The sequence below is a fragment of the Hirundo rustica genome, chromosome 22 (genome assembly GCF_015227805.2).
Source record: "Hirundo rustica isolate bHirRus1 chromosome 22, bHirRus1.pri.v3, whole genome shotgun sequence".
Classification (NCBI taxonomy): Eukaryota; Metazoa; Chordata; class Aves; order Passeriformes; family Hirundinidae; genus Hirundo; species Hirundo rustica.
In genome coordinates, this window is record NC_053471.1 from 6,277,561 (window position 1) to 6,293,067 (window position 15,507).

A 15,507-nucleotide genomic window follows, 5' to 3' on the forward strand; every position below is an offset into this window, starting at 1 on the left:
GATCAGGGGAAGGATGTCCTCCGTTCCCCGGGAGCTGGCAGAGAGCCGGAGCTTCTGTGCCAGTGGCATTTGGACTCGTCAGGCCCCGGGGCTGAGCCTGCTGTTGCTGCTGGCACGGCTCCCTCCGCACAGCTGGCACGTCCCCGGGGGCTGGGAACGCTTCCCGCGGCAGAGCAGGGCGGCAGCTCCCCCCGCATCCGGGAATTGCCTCTTTGGAGAGGCAGTGGAGAGGGTTAAGGAATGTGCTGGGCTGTGCTTTGATCCAAGCCAGGCTGGAGCGCTCTGGGGCTGAGCGGAGCAGCGTGTGCTGTGTTTGCAACCTGACCCGGCACCGCTCTTGGAGGCGGCTGGCAGTGGGTGGGACGGGAGCAGGCTGGGATCGGGCTGGGAGCAAGCTGGGATCAGGCTGGGATTGGGCTGGGATTAGGCTGGGATCGGGCTGGGATCAGGCTGGGATTGGGCTGGGATTAGGCTGGGATCGGGCTGGGAGCAGGCTGGGATCGGGCTGGGAGCAGGCTGGGATCGGGCTGGGATCGGGCTGGGATCAGGCTGGGATCGGGCTGGGATCAGGCTGGGATCAGGCCAGGATCGGGCTGGGATCAGGCTGGGATGAGGGCCGGGATCAGGGACAGGATCAGGCCAGGATCAGCCCTGGATCATGGCCAGGATCAGAGCCAGGATCAGGCCAGGATCAGGCTGGGATCAGCCCGGGATCAGCCCTGGATCAGGGCCAGGATCAGGCCAGGATCAGCCCTGGATCAGCCCTGGATCAGGGCCAGGATCAGGCCAGGATCAGCCCTGGATCAGGCCAGGATCAGCCCTGGATCAGCCCTGGATCAGGGCCAGGATCAGGCCAGGATCAGGCCAGGATCAGCCCGGGATCAGCCCGGGATCAGCCCTGGATCATGGCCAGGATCAGGGCCAGGATCAGCCCAGGATCAGCCCAGGATCAGCCCTGGATCATGGCCAGGATCAGCCCAGGATCAGCCCAGGATCAGCCCTGGATCATGGCCAGGATCAGGCCAGGATCAGGCTGGGATCAGCCCAGGATCAGCCCTGGATCAGCCCGGGATCAGCGCAGGGTCAGCGCAGGGAGCGATGTGCAGGAATTTCCACACAGCCGGGAACGGGAGCTGCTGGGAAGGGGCTGGGCAGCGACGGGGTGAGGAAGCCGGGACCTTGGGGCTGGCAGGGCCCTGCAGATGTGGAACAGCTGGTGTTTGGGGGAGGAGGGGCCCTTCCCACCCCAAACATCGTTAATCAGCTCGGACAGCCAGCAGAGCTGCGCCTGCCGCCCCGGCAGAGCGGGGAGGGAGAGCTTGGACACTCCGGGACGACCCTCGGGTCCTTCTCCCTTTCTCTGGCTCCTTCCAGAGCCCGGCCTTGCTCCCGGTGGCCAGGACGGTGACCGTGGTGGCCACCAGTGCCTGCCCTGCGCTGCTCCATCCCGCAGCTCTCCAAGCCCCGTTGTGGGTGCAGGAGGGGCAGGGCACGAAGGGAGCCCGGGAATCCAGCTCCTGGTCCCTGCAGCTTCCTCGTGAGCTGACCCGGGACAGGACCCAGGGAACGGCTGGGGCTGTGCCAGGGCAGGGTCAGGCCGGGTTTTTGGGAATCCCCCAGGGGACGGCGACATTCCAGAGATCCCGAAGATCTGGGTGGGGTTTTTGGGGTGTCCTGGCAGGGATAAGAGCTGGATGATCCCCGTGGGTCAGGGCTCTGTCAGCTTGGCTTCCACCCGGCTCTGCAGTCGGGCTGGGATCAACCCAAACACCTCCGGGACGTGCCAGGGCAGGGCAGAGCCCAGCCCAGAGCCCTTCGCTGGCCGCGGGCACGGAGCTGCCCGGCGCCTCGGGGATTCGGGACCCGCGGGTGACACCGGTGACACCCCGGCACATTTGTGTCCCAGCACAGTGCCAGCCGAGCCCCTGCCCTCCCAGCCCCGTGGAACTGGGATTTTCCCTTCTCCCAGCAGCTGGATGGATGCTCAGGAGATCCCCAAACCCCTCTGCTCCCCTGGCAGCGCTGCCCCCCTGTTCTGCGCGCCCCAGGCGCCGTTTTTAGGATCCCCACAGAGCCGCTCCACAGAATTTTAACCTCCGGAAAGGAGGTTAAGAAAAAAAAAAAAAAATCCAGGGAAACCGCTGACTTTGCGGCTGTAAGTGACATCTAGTGGAAACGGCAGGAAAAGGAGCGCGCAGGAGGGGGGAAAGGGACTCCTGGGAGCTGAAACTTCGGCCCAGAGGCCTCTTTAGAGGAGCTGTGAGAAAAAATAAACTGAATAAATAGAATAATAATGGAATAATAATAATAATAATATGGATTAATAATGGAATGATTAAATAGAATAAAGGAGATATAAAGGGAATAAAGGGAATAAAGGGAATAGAGGGAATAAAGGGAATAAAGGGAATAAATAAAGGGAATAAAGGGAATAAAGGGAATGGCTTCACTTTCTCAGTGGACGGCGTGGGAAGGGAGGTGGCTGGGACACGGCAGAGGTCACCTGGCCCTACAGCTGCTGTCCCCGAGCCAGGAGCACCGCAGCCAGCCAGGCCGTGGTGCCACCGTGCCACACAGAGCCACGGAATCACGGAGCGGGTTGGGCTGGAAGAAGCTCAGAGCTCCTCCGGTGCCACCCGCGCCGCAGCAGCGACACCTTCCACTGTCCCAGGCTGCTCCAAACCCCGTCCAGCCAGGCTTGGGGCATCCTCAGGGGCAGCCACAGCTGCTGTGAGCAAACCCTCCCATGCCTTTGGCTCATCCTGCCGGGATCTCTGCCCGGGGACAGCTCTGGCACAGGGGGCACCGTCCCCCAGCCCCCGCCTGCCCAAAGCTGGGGGCTGCCAGGACGGTGCCACGCTGCTCCTGGATCCGGAGCCCATCCCGGTGCCCCCCAGGCCTCTCCCTGCTCTGTTTCCCCTCTCCCGGGCGGGGGCCGGCGCTGCCGCCGTGTCCCGCTCCCGCGGGCAGAGCGGCCGCAGCCCGGGGCTGCTCGTGTGCGAGCGAAGCCAAAGCTTGCTGCAGAAATCTGAAACCCGGCGGGGCTTGGATTAGCGAGCCGAAACTCCGGCCAGGAGCCGAGCTCTGGGAAGAGCTTGGCAGAGTTTCAGGCGAGCTGCGGGCTGGGTTTCAAGTGAGCCGAGGGTGACCTTTGCATGAGCCCGCTGCTGGCGGCTGGGGGAGCATGGGCTGGAATTTTAACAGAGCCTGGGGAGGGAGTTTCAGGCGAAAAAAAAAAAAATATAAAAAAAACCCCCACAAAACCAAAAAAAACAACCCGAAGGGGGAAAAAAAAAAAAAAGTTAAAGGGTTTTGGCACAAGCAATGCGGAGCTCGGGTGGTTTGGGGTGATAATCGCTGCTCACCTGCCCCCAAACCAGCAAAACCAGCCGGGTGGTTGCGGCTTCGCTGCGCTGGGAGTTTCACTGCAGGGTTAACCCTTTCCTCAGCGCGGAGCCGCTCCTCACAGCCCTTTCCCCGGGGGTAGATCCCAATCCCTGGTTTCTTCCCCGGGGAGGGCTCCTGGCCCTGCGCGAGCTCGGGAGCAGCATTCCCTGATCCCGAGCTGTCCCTGTGACAGTTCTGTGGAAGGGAAGGAAGGAATCGGAGCGGGTCACGGGGTGGAAGGGCAGGGAGAGCACGGGACGAGCGTCCAGGGAGCAGCCAGACAGGGACACGGCTGATCAGGGATCATCCAGCTAAAACTGAAGGAGGAATGAGAAAATCCTCACAAATAAACCTCTCTGTCCCGGGCAAAGAGCAAGGGCCAAGGTTTTCCTGCTCCTGAAGCTGTGGATGGATTTCTTTTTCCATTACGCTTTATTTTTTATTTTTTTCCCCCCGTTGCTTTTCCTGCGGTCTCTCCCTTCCTGAGGCGCAGCGTGTGCTGGGTGTAGATCAGGGCAGGGAGGATCTTCCTAATCAAACCCACATTTCTCGGCATTGTCTGGGCTGTCTCACGGGGAATTCAGCCAAACCCCCGCACGCTCGTGGCGTTTCAGTGCTGCTCTCAGAAGCTGCACGAAGGTAGAATTTTCCCAGATGGAGTTTCTTGGGTGGGAAGGGGATTATCCCGTATTGCCCCGAGAGCTCCTTTCCCAGAAATCCAGGTTTCTTTATGCAGGGAGTGCTGAATGCCGAGCCTGGGGCCACAGGAGGTGTCTCTACCCCAAAGGAAGTGCCCCCCACGGCATTCCCACTTTTCCTGCCTTTTCCATGCCCTTGATCCTGGCAGTTTCTCCCACGCCAGGCCCGGGGGTAGAGGGGAGGCCACAACTGCTGCTTTATTTCGGGCCCTTCTCCCATTACAGGTTGACATTGGATATTTATATCATGTCCTTAATTCCACAGCGCCCATCCTGGAGGTGGTGCTGGGTGCCAGGATGGGGCTGCAGCAGCCCTGCAGCAGCCCTGCAGCAGCCCTGCAGCAGCCCTGCAGCAGCCCTGCAGCCAGGAATCCCGGAGAGGCACGGGAGCCAAGAGGGGAAGGGGACACGGGCTCTTCACTGAGTGTCCTCGGCGAGGTGGCACTGTGCCACCCGTGGGGCCCAGGGACAGCAGGACGCGTCCCTGGAGGCCACGCCGGGCCGTTGTGGCCCCGGTCAAAGGAAGGGACGCGGCGGCTGAGGCGTCATTTCCCCACGTGGGCGCTGCGTGGGCTTCTCCCGGGACAGCCAGAGAAAATCCCTGCGCCGCGTCCTGCTCCCAGGCTGGTTCGTGTCCGGGCTGGGACACGTGGCACGGTGTCTGCTGTGGCTGTGCCAGCGGGACGCCGCCGCCTCTGCCCCTTTCATCCGAGCCCAGCTGCGGTTCGGGCCCGGCTGGGAGCTCGCTCTGGCTCCAGCCCGGCTCAAAGGGGAGGAAGCCGGCTGCAGCCAAGAGGAGGAAGCCGCTCGGTTTCCCCCGCCAGGCGTGCGAGGGGAGCGGGGCAGGGCGTAGCCGGATCAGGGGCGAGACAGGACGGGAAGGCAGCAGCTCTTCCCTCCCTCGTGCTCCCGGCTGGACGAGGGAAGCGTGTCCCGGGCAGGATTTCCTCCGGCTGGGCTGGGCTGGGCTGGGCTGGGCTGTCCCGGCTCTCTCCAGCCGTGCAGTGCGGGACAGCAGCCACCACGGGGAGCTTCCACCCCGCGGGATGGCCGAGCGGCCCTGCTGTCCCCTGCCCGCGGGGACAGAGCCGGGCGCTGTCCCTGGGGCGGGCAGGGGGGCCCTGGGGAGCACCTGGCCCTGGGGAGCACCCTGCAGAGCTTGCGGGACCCCCGAGGGGGTGCAGAGCCCACGGGTCCCTCTCAGCTCTGTGTGCAGTGGGGTGTCCTGGTGGCCGAGGGGGTGGCTGGAGCCTCGGGGGGCAGCAGGGCCGGGGGCTGGCCTGGGGGGGTCTCTGTCCCAGCCCCTGTCCTGCAGGCAGCTCTTCTCCAGGGCAGCTCTTCCAGCCCTGGGACGGGGAGGAGGAAGGTGTGAGGAAGGCTCCGGGGCTGGTGGGAGCTCAGGGTTATTTCTGGCTCGGCTTCGTGACCGCCCTCGGCCGCCGTGCCGCTCCCCGGTGCCAGGCTCCCCCCGAGCTCCCCGCCCCAGGTGGCCCAGGTGGCCCGGGGTGGCGTGGGACGGCTGCCACGCACCCTGCGAGGTTTGTCACAAGACCTCGGTGCTGGCTGTCATCTCCTGATGTCACCCGGGCCGGCAATTAAGGCCCTGGGAGCGCCCTAAATAGCTGAACCCTGCCCCGAGGTGACGTGCTGTCACCCCGGAGAGGGTGACTAAGGCAGGGAAGCGGCTCTGTGGGAAAAAGGACGGTCACCGCTGCCCGGGTGTGCCAAAGGCCGGGAGCTCCGAGGCCCGTCCCCTTTGCCCGGCCCGTGGAGTGACCCCAGAAGGGAGCAGGGGCACCCGCAGCGGCTGTGGCACCGTCACACATTGGCTGGCGCCCTGGCATGTCCCCCACCAGCTCTATATATGGGCCTGCCCTCTCCGGCCCGGTGGCACCGGGATCTCAAGTGACACCGGGGAGGGAGCGGGGAGGGGGGGTCTATTTTTAGCCCCTGAATGGATCGGAGCTGGAGCCGGGCTCTCTGCCCCCGTCAAGGCATCATGTTGTGCTGGGAGGGCTCTCCTGCCTGGCTCCTCGAATGGCTCCATCCCCGCCTGGGGCTGGGGGACAGGTAGGATGGCCTTTGTCACCTCCCAACCTCTGTCACCTCCCCGGCCTCTGTCACCTCCCCGCTTGTCCTGCTGCCGGCTGTCACCTCCCCGGGGCTGCCCCCACGGCTTCGCTGGCGTGTCCTGTCTGTGCTGTGTGAGGGACGCTCGGGAACGTCCGTGCCGGTTTTTAGGGGGATTGCTGGCAAAATGAGTTTAAAAAGGGGGTGAGGTGTGATGGGGTGTTGGAGTCCAGGGCATCCAGATCCCGGTGCAGGTGTGGGGAGCGTCCCAAAGCCCCGGAGCAGCCGTGGGGTGCACCCCGATCCCGGTGCAGCCGTGCTGGGGGGCAGTGGCAGCGGGGACAGCAGGGGGGTGGCAGCGTCCCCTCTCACTGCTGGCTGCGTTGTGATCCAGCGCAGCCATCCCCACCCCGCCGAGGCTGCCAGGGGCTGGGAATTCCAGCTGGGAACGCGCGAGGACGGGCAGATGGAAGGGAGGAGCTGGCAGGAAGGGCCGGGGGCTCACACCTCGCCCCCTCCACCCTGACCCGCCTCTGCTCTCCCCCCCCACGCCGCAGGCATGGATAACTTCGAGTACAGCATCCAGCTGAACGACCGCGAGTGGGCCGAGTTCCTGCGGGCGTCCGAGGAGTGCAGCCTGGCGCCGGCCTCGCTGGCCACGGCCGAGGAGCAGTGCCTCAGTGACATTGAGCAAGGGGACGCCCCGGGGCGCCTCCGTGCCCGCGGCACCGAGGGGCCGGGCGGAGAGCCAGGGCCTGGCACGGCCGGCGCTGCCCCACGTGGCGACACCGCCCCGCGCCCGCCGCGGCGTGGGCACCGCTCGGGCAGCGGCGACGAAGCGGAGCCGGGCTCTGCGGGCGGCGTCCCGTGTGACAGCGACCGGCCCGGCCGCCCGCCGGCCGCTGCCATGCCCAGCGCGCAGAGGAGGCAGCCGCCGCGGCCACCCGCGGCCGCCACCGCGGCCACCGCGGACGGTGGCACCGCCCAGGGTGGCCAGGGGCAGGACGCGGCCGAGAAAGGAGCGGCCGGAGGCAGCCGGGACGCGGAGCCCTGCGGAGCCCCCGAGCAGGGCGGGGATGCTGCAGGGGGACGAGCCCCGGGGGCACAGCCGGGAGCGGTGGCACAGCCAGGAGCGGCGGTGACACGGCCAGGAGCGGTGGCACAACCAGGAGCAGCCGTGGCACAGCCAGGAGCGGTGGCACAACCAGGAGCAGCCGTGGCACAGCCGGACGCTCCAGCAGCCTCCGCCGAGGGATGGGCCGAGAAAAGCGCTGCCCCCTCGGAGCCCGGCGCGGAGCCCAGCCCGTCCCCGGGGACGGTCCCCAGCGTGGCAGCGGAGGGGGACAGGGCGGGCACGGAGCCGAGCTCCCCGGGCGGATCCCCCAGCGTGGTGAGGCCCAAGGTGCCGGCGCAGCCCAGGAAGAGCCGCAGGCAGCGCGGAGCCAGCGCCACCGAGGGGGACAGGGACCCCGCGGGCACCGCGGCGCCGGGCGCGGCCGGAGCCGGGAAGGCGCCTCCGGGCTCGCCGATGTCCCCTCGGAAGGGCAGGGGGAAGGACAAGGCGGCCAAGGGAGCGCTGGTGAGGCTGGGCAGCGAGGAGGCCGCCGAGAGCAAGCGCTCGGTGCCCGGCCCTGGCGGGGATGGCCCCGAGCCCGGGGCCGCTCCCCAAAAGCAGAGGGGGAAGGAGCCGCAGTCCCCGGGGAAGACAAAGGCCGCCAAGACCCCAAAGGCTGGGCAGGCCGGGGGCTCGGGCGGGCGTGACACCGTCCCCGCGGTCCCTGGCGACGGAGCCGCGGCTGCTCCGGGAGAGGGGAGCCAGGAGATGCCGGGGACGCCTCTCCAGCCCCGGAGCGCGGCAGCGTTTGGAGGGAATGCTGCTGAGGGGGCCCGGGGGGAGCCTGCAGCTGAGATCCCTGGAATTCCTGCAGCTGAGATTCCCAGGAAGCCCTCAGAGATCCCTGGAATTCCTGCTGCTGAGATCCCTGCAGTTCCTGCTGTTGAGATCCCTGGAATTCCTGCAGCCGAGATTCCCAGGAAGCCCTCAGAGATCCCTGGAATTCCTGCAGCTGAGATTCCCGGGAAGTCTGCAGCTGAGATTCCCAAGAAGCCCTCAGAGATCCCTGGAATTCCTACAGCCGAGATTCTCAGGAAGCCTGCAGCTGAGATTCCCAAGAAGCCCTCAGAGATCCCTGCAGTTCCTGCAGCTGGGATCCCTTGGGAGCTTGCGCCTGTGATTCCCAGGAAACCTGTAGCTGAAATCACTTGGGAGCCCGCAGCTGGGATCCCCAGGATTCCTCCAGTGGGGATCCCTTGGGAGCCTGCAGCAGGGATCCCCAGGAGCCCTGCCATTGATATCCCCAGGATCCCCGCAGCCGAGATCCCCAGGATCCCTGCCATTGAGATCCCGTGTGAGCCCGCAGAGGGGATCCCCGCGATCCCCACGTCTGGGATCCCTTGGGAAGCTGCAGCCAAGACCCCCAGGGCAAAGAGCCCCCTGTGCTTTGCTGACGGGGCCTCAGCCAAGTCCAACTCGCTGGATGTGACCTGGCCCGAGATGTACGAGTACCTGTTCTGTGATTCCCAGGAGGAGGAGGAGCTGGGGAGCTCCGTGGAGGGGAGGAAATCCCCCTTGCAAAGGGAAACCTCCTGGCCCGAACTGTACGAGTATTTTTTCAACGAACCAGAAGGAAGCAGGAAAAAAGGCAAAGCCAAAGACAGGAGGAGGAAGAAGCTGGGCGGCTCGGACCGCGCTGGGCTGCGACAGGAGGCTCCGAACTCGGCCCCAGGCGAGGACACCGTGGTAATCCCAGTCCCTGAAATGTACGAACACTTCTTCCCAGAGACACCCCCCAACAGGATGGGCTGGGGAGGGATTTTCTCCGTGGCTCCGGCCTCCGAGGTGAAGAAAGCTGTGGGGGCTTTGAGGTCCCTGCTGCAGAGGCAAATGCAGCTGGGAGGAGGCCGAGCCTCAACCTCGCAGGCCCTGGTGCCCAGAAGATCCGGGGAGAACCTCGCCCTGGTCCCGCTGGGAGGAGCCCAGGCATGGCCGGAGGATGCGGACAAGGCCCTGGCACTGAGAGGTAAATCCCGATATCCCCTGCAGGGACGTGTCCCGGGCTGTGTCACCCTGGCTGTCCCTTGGGATGTTCCCTCTGTTCCCTTGGGGTGTCCCTTGGGATGTTCCCTGTGTCCTCTTGGAGCGTTCCTTGGGATGTTCCCTGTGTCCTCTTGGGGTGTTCCTTGGGATGTTCTCTCTGTTCCCATGGGATGTCCCTTGGGATGTTCTCTCTGTTCCCATGGGATGTCCCTTGGGATGTTCCCTCTGTTCCCTCGGGATGTTCCCTGTGTCCCCTCGGGATGTTCCCTGTGTCCCCTCGGGCTGTTCCCTGTGTCCCCTCGGGATGTTCCCTGTGTCCCCTCAGGCTGTCCCTCGGGATGTTCCCTGTGTCCCTTCAGGCTGTTCCCTCGGGATGTTCCCTGTGTCCCCTCGGGATGTTCCCTGTGTCCCCTCAGGCTGTCCCTCGGGATGTTCCCTGTGTCCCCGTGCTCCCGGCCAGGTCCCCCAGCACACACAGGGAATGTGGGACTGTAAAACCCATTCTGATCAGAAAAACACTGCCCTGAGACCTCAGAGGTCACCTGGGCGTTTCCTGGGGGCAGGTGAGAGGAATGGGAATAAAGGGAGAAGTTCGACCCCCGAGGACAGGATTTGGATTTGATCTTAAATGATGCTCAGAGCCTCAGAGTTAATACCAAACCCAACTAACGAGGGAGCCATCCCAAAGGGAGCCTCAAACCCGAGCTCCCAGTCTGTTTGCGCGGAGAAAAAAACCCTTGTGAGGCGGCCACAGCTAATTAATGAGCCGGTTTTAATTAAAAGCCTGATCAAACGAATAGGAGCATAAATCCCCCGATGTTGAGAGAGGCCGGCAGGTTGTTCCGGGCTGGAAGCGCGGCGGGGCAGGGAGCGCAGAGCGCTCGGGGTGTCTCCCGTCCCTGGAGGAGGCAGCAGTGGGCTGGGACGCCCGGAGGGACGCTGAGCCGGCTGCGCCTGGGGACACCGGTGACAGGGAGGGGACCTTGCCTGCACCCCCAGGAATCGCTCCCTCCTAAATCTGCTGCCCACACCCGACTCCAGCCGCCACGGAGGGCGGGGAAGGTCCGCGGGGAGGCGGCCTGGGGCGGCCTTAACAAACATTTCCTCGGGGTTTCCAACAAGGCGCGAGGCTGAGGGGGGGGTGACAAATGTGCCACTGTCCCTTGGGGACGCACAGAGCCCTGAACAGCGCCCTCTGAGCTCAGCCCCGGGGCAAAACCACCTCCAGGGAGGATTTCCCGGGAGAGGCAGGGATTTGCTGTGCCGGGGGGAGGGCAGGGCTGGCAGAGGGGGTGGCACAAAGCCCCCCGACCTGGCGCTGCTGTCGTGGCAGGAGCAGCGGAGGACCCGCGGGTGCTGAGCCACAAGGACATGTGCCTCGTCTTCTGCGCCTTCGCCTCCTGGGCCGTGAAGACATCTGACCTGCAGGCTCCGGATGCCTGGAAGACCAGTACGTACAGTGCCCGCCTGGAGAGGGGTGGGAAGGGCTCCGGGGGGCACTTGGCAGGGAGGAAATGCGGGATATTTATACCTGCAGCTGCCCGCGGGGAAGCGCGGCCTTTCCCTGGTTTTCCAAAGTGGTTCCCGTGCCTTGTCTCTCCCCTGATCCTGATCCCTGCTCACGGCTTTTGTGCTTGTGGCAAAGTGGCTGGAGCTGAGCTGTGTCCGCAGCCTGGGTCCTGCTCCATCCGGCCCCTGGCGGGGAGCAGTTCGTCGGGATTTCCGTGGGATCTGGAGTGAGCGGGTTCAGATTCCCTCATCCCAGCTGGGACGCAATTCCCGTGTTTTTCTGATGTTCCCGCAAGGTTTAATCCTCTCCCCAAACACAGCTCAGCTGAGGCATCATCCTCCTGCACGGAGTCCTGCAGTTCCCTGGGGATCTGCGGGATCCCCTCCTCTCCAACCCCAGCCCCTGGAAGCTGGTGGGGAGAGAGGAAGTTGAGGAAACACGAATTCACTGAATCCCACGGGAGCGGGGACATCTGGGTGAGCAGGGAACGGCTCAGGGAGAGCAGCATTCCCGATTCCTGCCCTGGATGCAGCAGGTCCAGCCCTGGAGAACCCTCCCAGAGCAGCATTGCTCATTCCTGCCCTGGAGAGCCCCACTCCATGGGAAGAAATGCCAGGACCAAGGCTTCCTGCTGCTTTTCCAGGCCAGGAATGTTCCCGGCGAAGGTCACCAGGAAGCTGACACCGCGGGCTGGGAATAGCTCCTGAGCTATTCCGTGCCACCATCACAAGCAGCTCTTGGCCTGTTCCCCCTGGGCTGCTGAGGCTTTGGGGTGGAGGACGTGGCCCCGGGAAAGGTGTGGAAAACGGGATACGCTCCTCGTGCCCCGGGCTGGAATGAGCTGGAGAGGAGGGAGGCAGCGGCTGTTCCACACCGATCCCTCCGGGCGTTTGGGCTTCCAACAGGCTGAATTTGTGTTCCTCTAACAGAAACCAAAACCCAGTCTGAATTTGGGTCCAAAAACACGGCTCGGGTTCCCGGTTTTGCTTGGGAATCAAGGGAACTTAAAATCTCTTGTAAACCAAGTCAAAAACATTTAGGTGCGAGTGCAGAGCAGAGCTGGGTTTGTCTTTTGTCCCCATCAGCTATTCCTTGTGTCCCTAGGGTTTTTGATTCGGGGTTTTGGATATTTTCTGCTATTGGCTGGGAGCAGAAAATCCCCAGAACAATCCCAAAAATGGGATTTTTCTCGGCGTCCTCCTGGTCCAAACAGAAGCAGGGAATGAAGGTGCTGTCCTGAAGCCCTGGTGAGGTTTTCCCAGTGTGTCTTCCTCATCCAAGATCAAGTCTCCATGTGAACCTGTGACTCCAGCCAATCCATGAAATCCCCAACTGGATCTGTGCGTCCACCTGATCCATGAAATCTCCTTCTGGATCTGTGCGTCCACCTGATCCATGAAATCTCCTTCTGGATCTGTGCACCCACCCAATCCATGAAATCCCCAACTGGATCTGTGCATCCAAACCACCGCACACCACCGGGAGAGCCCACTGAGCCTTTCCCTAAAAACCAGCCGTGTTGAATGGAATTTTATGGAATTTTGCCTGATCTCCATGCACCCAAACCCTGGGATAATCGGGCTGTGGGCAGCTGGGAACAAATTCCGTGGGGTGGGAAGGAAAACCAAAGTCAGGAGGGGCCTGGGACGGGGAGAGGAGTGACCCCCGCTGTGTCCCACAGGCTGGGAAAAGATCCTGAGGTGTGGGAGAAGCCCCCAGAGTCACTGTGGGAACGTGTCGGGCTCTTTTCCAGTGTTCCTGGCGAGCTTCGGCACCCTCTCGGCCATCCGCTACTTCCGACGGCAGGTCAGGGAAGGGCACCCCCGGACTTAACCCCGGCCCCGCCGGAGCCGCTGCCCGGGGCCGGCGCGGGCAGAGCCCCGGACTTTCCTCTGGACTCCGGGAGAAGCCTGGAGCCAGCACCGAGAACTTCTCCGGAGCCATCCGCGGCGGGACAGGACGGCACAGGGAGCGGGACCCCCCCGGGGACAGGACAGACAGACAGGACAGAGGTGACAGGGGCTGGCGCTGCCCCCCCGGCAATGCCCAGGTCCCTCCTCCCTGCTGGAATCGCCTGGCGGCGCAGGAAGAGCCGGGATGTCTGTGAAGGAGGAGAAGAGAGCTTTGGGACGAGCTTGGCTGAGCCCGGGCTGGGCAGCAGCTCCGGGGGATGCGGGGGCCGAGCTTTGATGGCCCCAGCACAGCTCAGCCGCTAGCGTTTCGCCCCGAGGAGCCCCAGCTCGCCGCGGGGATGAGGTTTCTGTCGCACGTGTCGCTCTGTCCCTGGGGACAGCTGCTGCGGGGACACGTCCCTGTCCCTGCCCCTGTCCCTGTCCCTGCTCTGTGTCCCTGTCCCTGTCCCCATCCCTGTCCCTGTCCCTGCCCCTGTCCCTGTCCCCTGTCCCCTGTCCCTGTCCCTGTCCCTGTCCCTGTCCCTGTCCCTGTCCCCGTCCCCGTCCCTGTCCCCGTCCCTGTCCCTGTCCCTGTCCCTGTCCCTGTCCCTGTCCCTGTCCCTGTCCCCTGTCCCTGTCCCTGTCCCTGTCCCCTGTCCCCTGTCCCTGTCCCTGTCCCCGTCCCCGTCCCGCAGGAGAGCACCCGGGGGCAGGGACAGCCGGGGAGGGTCCCGAGGGGCGCGGACGGCGTGGGAAGGGCAGCAGGGAAAGGGGCTGAGCTCAGGGAAGCCTCGGGAAAGGGGGCAGGAGGATGTTGGAGAGGAGGGAGAAGGACGTGCATGGGTTTGGCTGTGCCAATCGGCAGGGAAAAGATATTTGGGAATTCGATTTATTGGCTGCGGTGAGGGGAGCGTGGGGCTGGGGAGGGCTCGAAGGGGCCTGGAATGGAAAGTGAGGGGGGAAAAGGAGACTTTTCCATTTTTCCCTCATCCCAGCGCCTCCCTCAGCGCTCCAGGGCATTTCCCAGGAGAAATTCCCTTTCCTCACCTTCCCAGCAGGGGTTGGGCTCCACTCGAGCTCTGAGAGCCGTGCTGGGGTTTGTGTGTTGGGAATTCCAGAGGGGAGGTTCCTTTCCCTGTGCTGGGGTTTGTGTCCCTGGAATTCCAGAGGGGAGGTTCCTTTCCCTGTGCTGGGGTTTGTGTCCCTGGAATTCCAGAGGGGAGGTTCCTTTCCCTGTGCTGGGGTTTGTGTCCCTGGAATTCCAGAGGGGAGGTTCCTTTCCCTGTGCTGGGGTTTGTGTCTCTGGAATTCCAGAGGGGAGGTTCCTTTCCCTGTGCTGGGGTTTGTGTCCCTGGAATTCCAGAGGGTAGGTTCCTTTCCCTGGGCTTTGGTGTGTGCCAGGGAGCGCTGGGGCCGCGGGGCGCGGTGAGATGTGGGGCTGGCACGGGCTGGAGCGGCTGAGCGCTGCCCAGAGCGCTGCTGTGGAGGGGAGCAGGGCAGGTGGAATGTGCTGGAAGCTTCTAATAAAGTTCTGTCTCGTTTACTGCTTCTGTGGCCTCTGTGGGGGGGGACGGAAAAATCAGAATTAGGTGCGAAGAGTTCGGGGCAGCAGAGGTTTTGTTGGGGGTGTTGGGGATGTGCTGGAGAGAATAAAATGATGCAAACCACGGCGCAAACTCCCTGACTTGCAGCTGACACATCTCAGGTGGATATTTAATATATTTATTGTACCTCAGGAGTTTTTACAGTTCTGTTTTAAGCAGTAAATGCTTTGAGGGTGAATTCCTTGACACAAGAGGCTCCCTTGGCTTGAAAGTCAAGCTCTGTTTTCCACCATTTTCCATTTTTTTTTCCTCCCCCCGATCTTGTTTCTGCTTGTTTTGTACAGAATTAAAATCCCCGGATCCCTGAGGCTGGGAAAACCTCCCAGGCTTTTCCAACATCTGTGGGGAGATGTTAAAGGAGTCCCGGCTTTGCAGGAGGGGAAATCCGTGCCCTGTGTGTGTGTGTGGACCCAAACTGCGGGAGCTGGCGCGTTTGGGGCCCTGGGGACAGAGCAGGGCTGTGTCCCTGCCCTCGGCTGGGTCCCCAGCAGAGACCCGGAGATCCCTCCTGTCCCCAGGTGGGCGAGCAGGAGCTGCCCGGCAGCACAAGCTCCCGCATCCCTCGGGATCCCGCATCCCGGAGCACCTGGAGCCGTGCTGGGAACCGCCGGGTTCGGCCCCGGCCTCGCAGATTCCTGCCTGTCCCGGTGATTTGAGGCGCTGGTTGGAGCCCCCCAGGGATGGGAAGCGCCCGGCTTCGCTGCTCAGCTCTTTTGTGCCGTTCTCCCTTTTTTCTTTCGTTCTTTAAAACAGCAGGGTGACAGCTCTGGCCTGGCTGGATCTCCTGGCAGTTCTCTCCTGACTGGATCTCCCCTCCGGAAGGAGCTGCTGCCAGGTCTGGGTTTGACCCCGGCCCAGGGGTTTGTGCCTGTCCCAGTGGTTGAAGCTTTCACTGGAACTGGGAGGGTTTCTGGCCGAGCCCTTTGTGTTGGAGACGCTTTTGGAGCACGGCCGGGGCAGGGAACGGGACAAATAATGGGGCAGGGAATGGGGCAGGGAATGGGGCAGGGAATGGGAATGGGGCAGGGAGCAGGGCAGGGAACGGGGCAGGGAACGGGACAGGGAACGGGGCAGGGAATGGGGCAGGGAATGGGAATGGGGCAGGGAACAGGGCAGGGAACGGGGCAAATAATGGGGCAGGGAATGGGGCAGGGAATGGGGCAGGGAACAGGACAGGGAACGGGGCAGGGAACGGGGCAGGGAATGGAGCAGGGAATGGGGCAGGGAATGGGGCAGGGAATGGGGCAGG

At 63.7% G+C, this 15,507-nt stretch overlaps 1 protein-coding gene across 1 annotated transcript; it reads left to right on the forward strand.

The window, feature by feature from the left end:
• The first annotated feature begins 5,996 nt into the window (after positions 1-5,996).
• Positions 5,997-14,197, forward strand: PERM1 (PPARGC1 and ESRR induced regulator, muscle 1). Its single transcript, XM_040084882.2, has 4 exons — positions 5,997-6,155; positions 6,713-9,235; positions 10,586-10,702; positions 12,516-14,197. The coding sequence occupies exons 2-4, from the start codon at positions 6,715-6,717 to the stop codon at positions 12,593-12,595; spliced, it is 2,718 nt and encodes a 905-aa protein (XP_039940816.1). The 5' UTR covers positions 5,997-6,155; positions 6,713-6,714; the 3' UTR covers positions 12,596-14,197.
• The last annotated feature ends 1,310 nt before the right edge of the window (positions 14,198-15,507 follow it).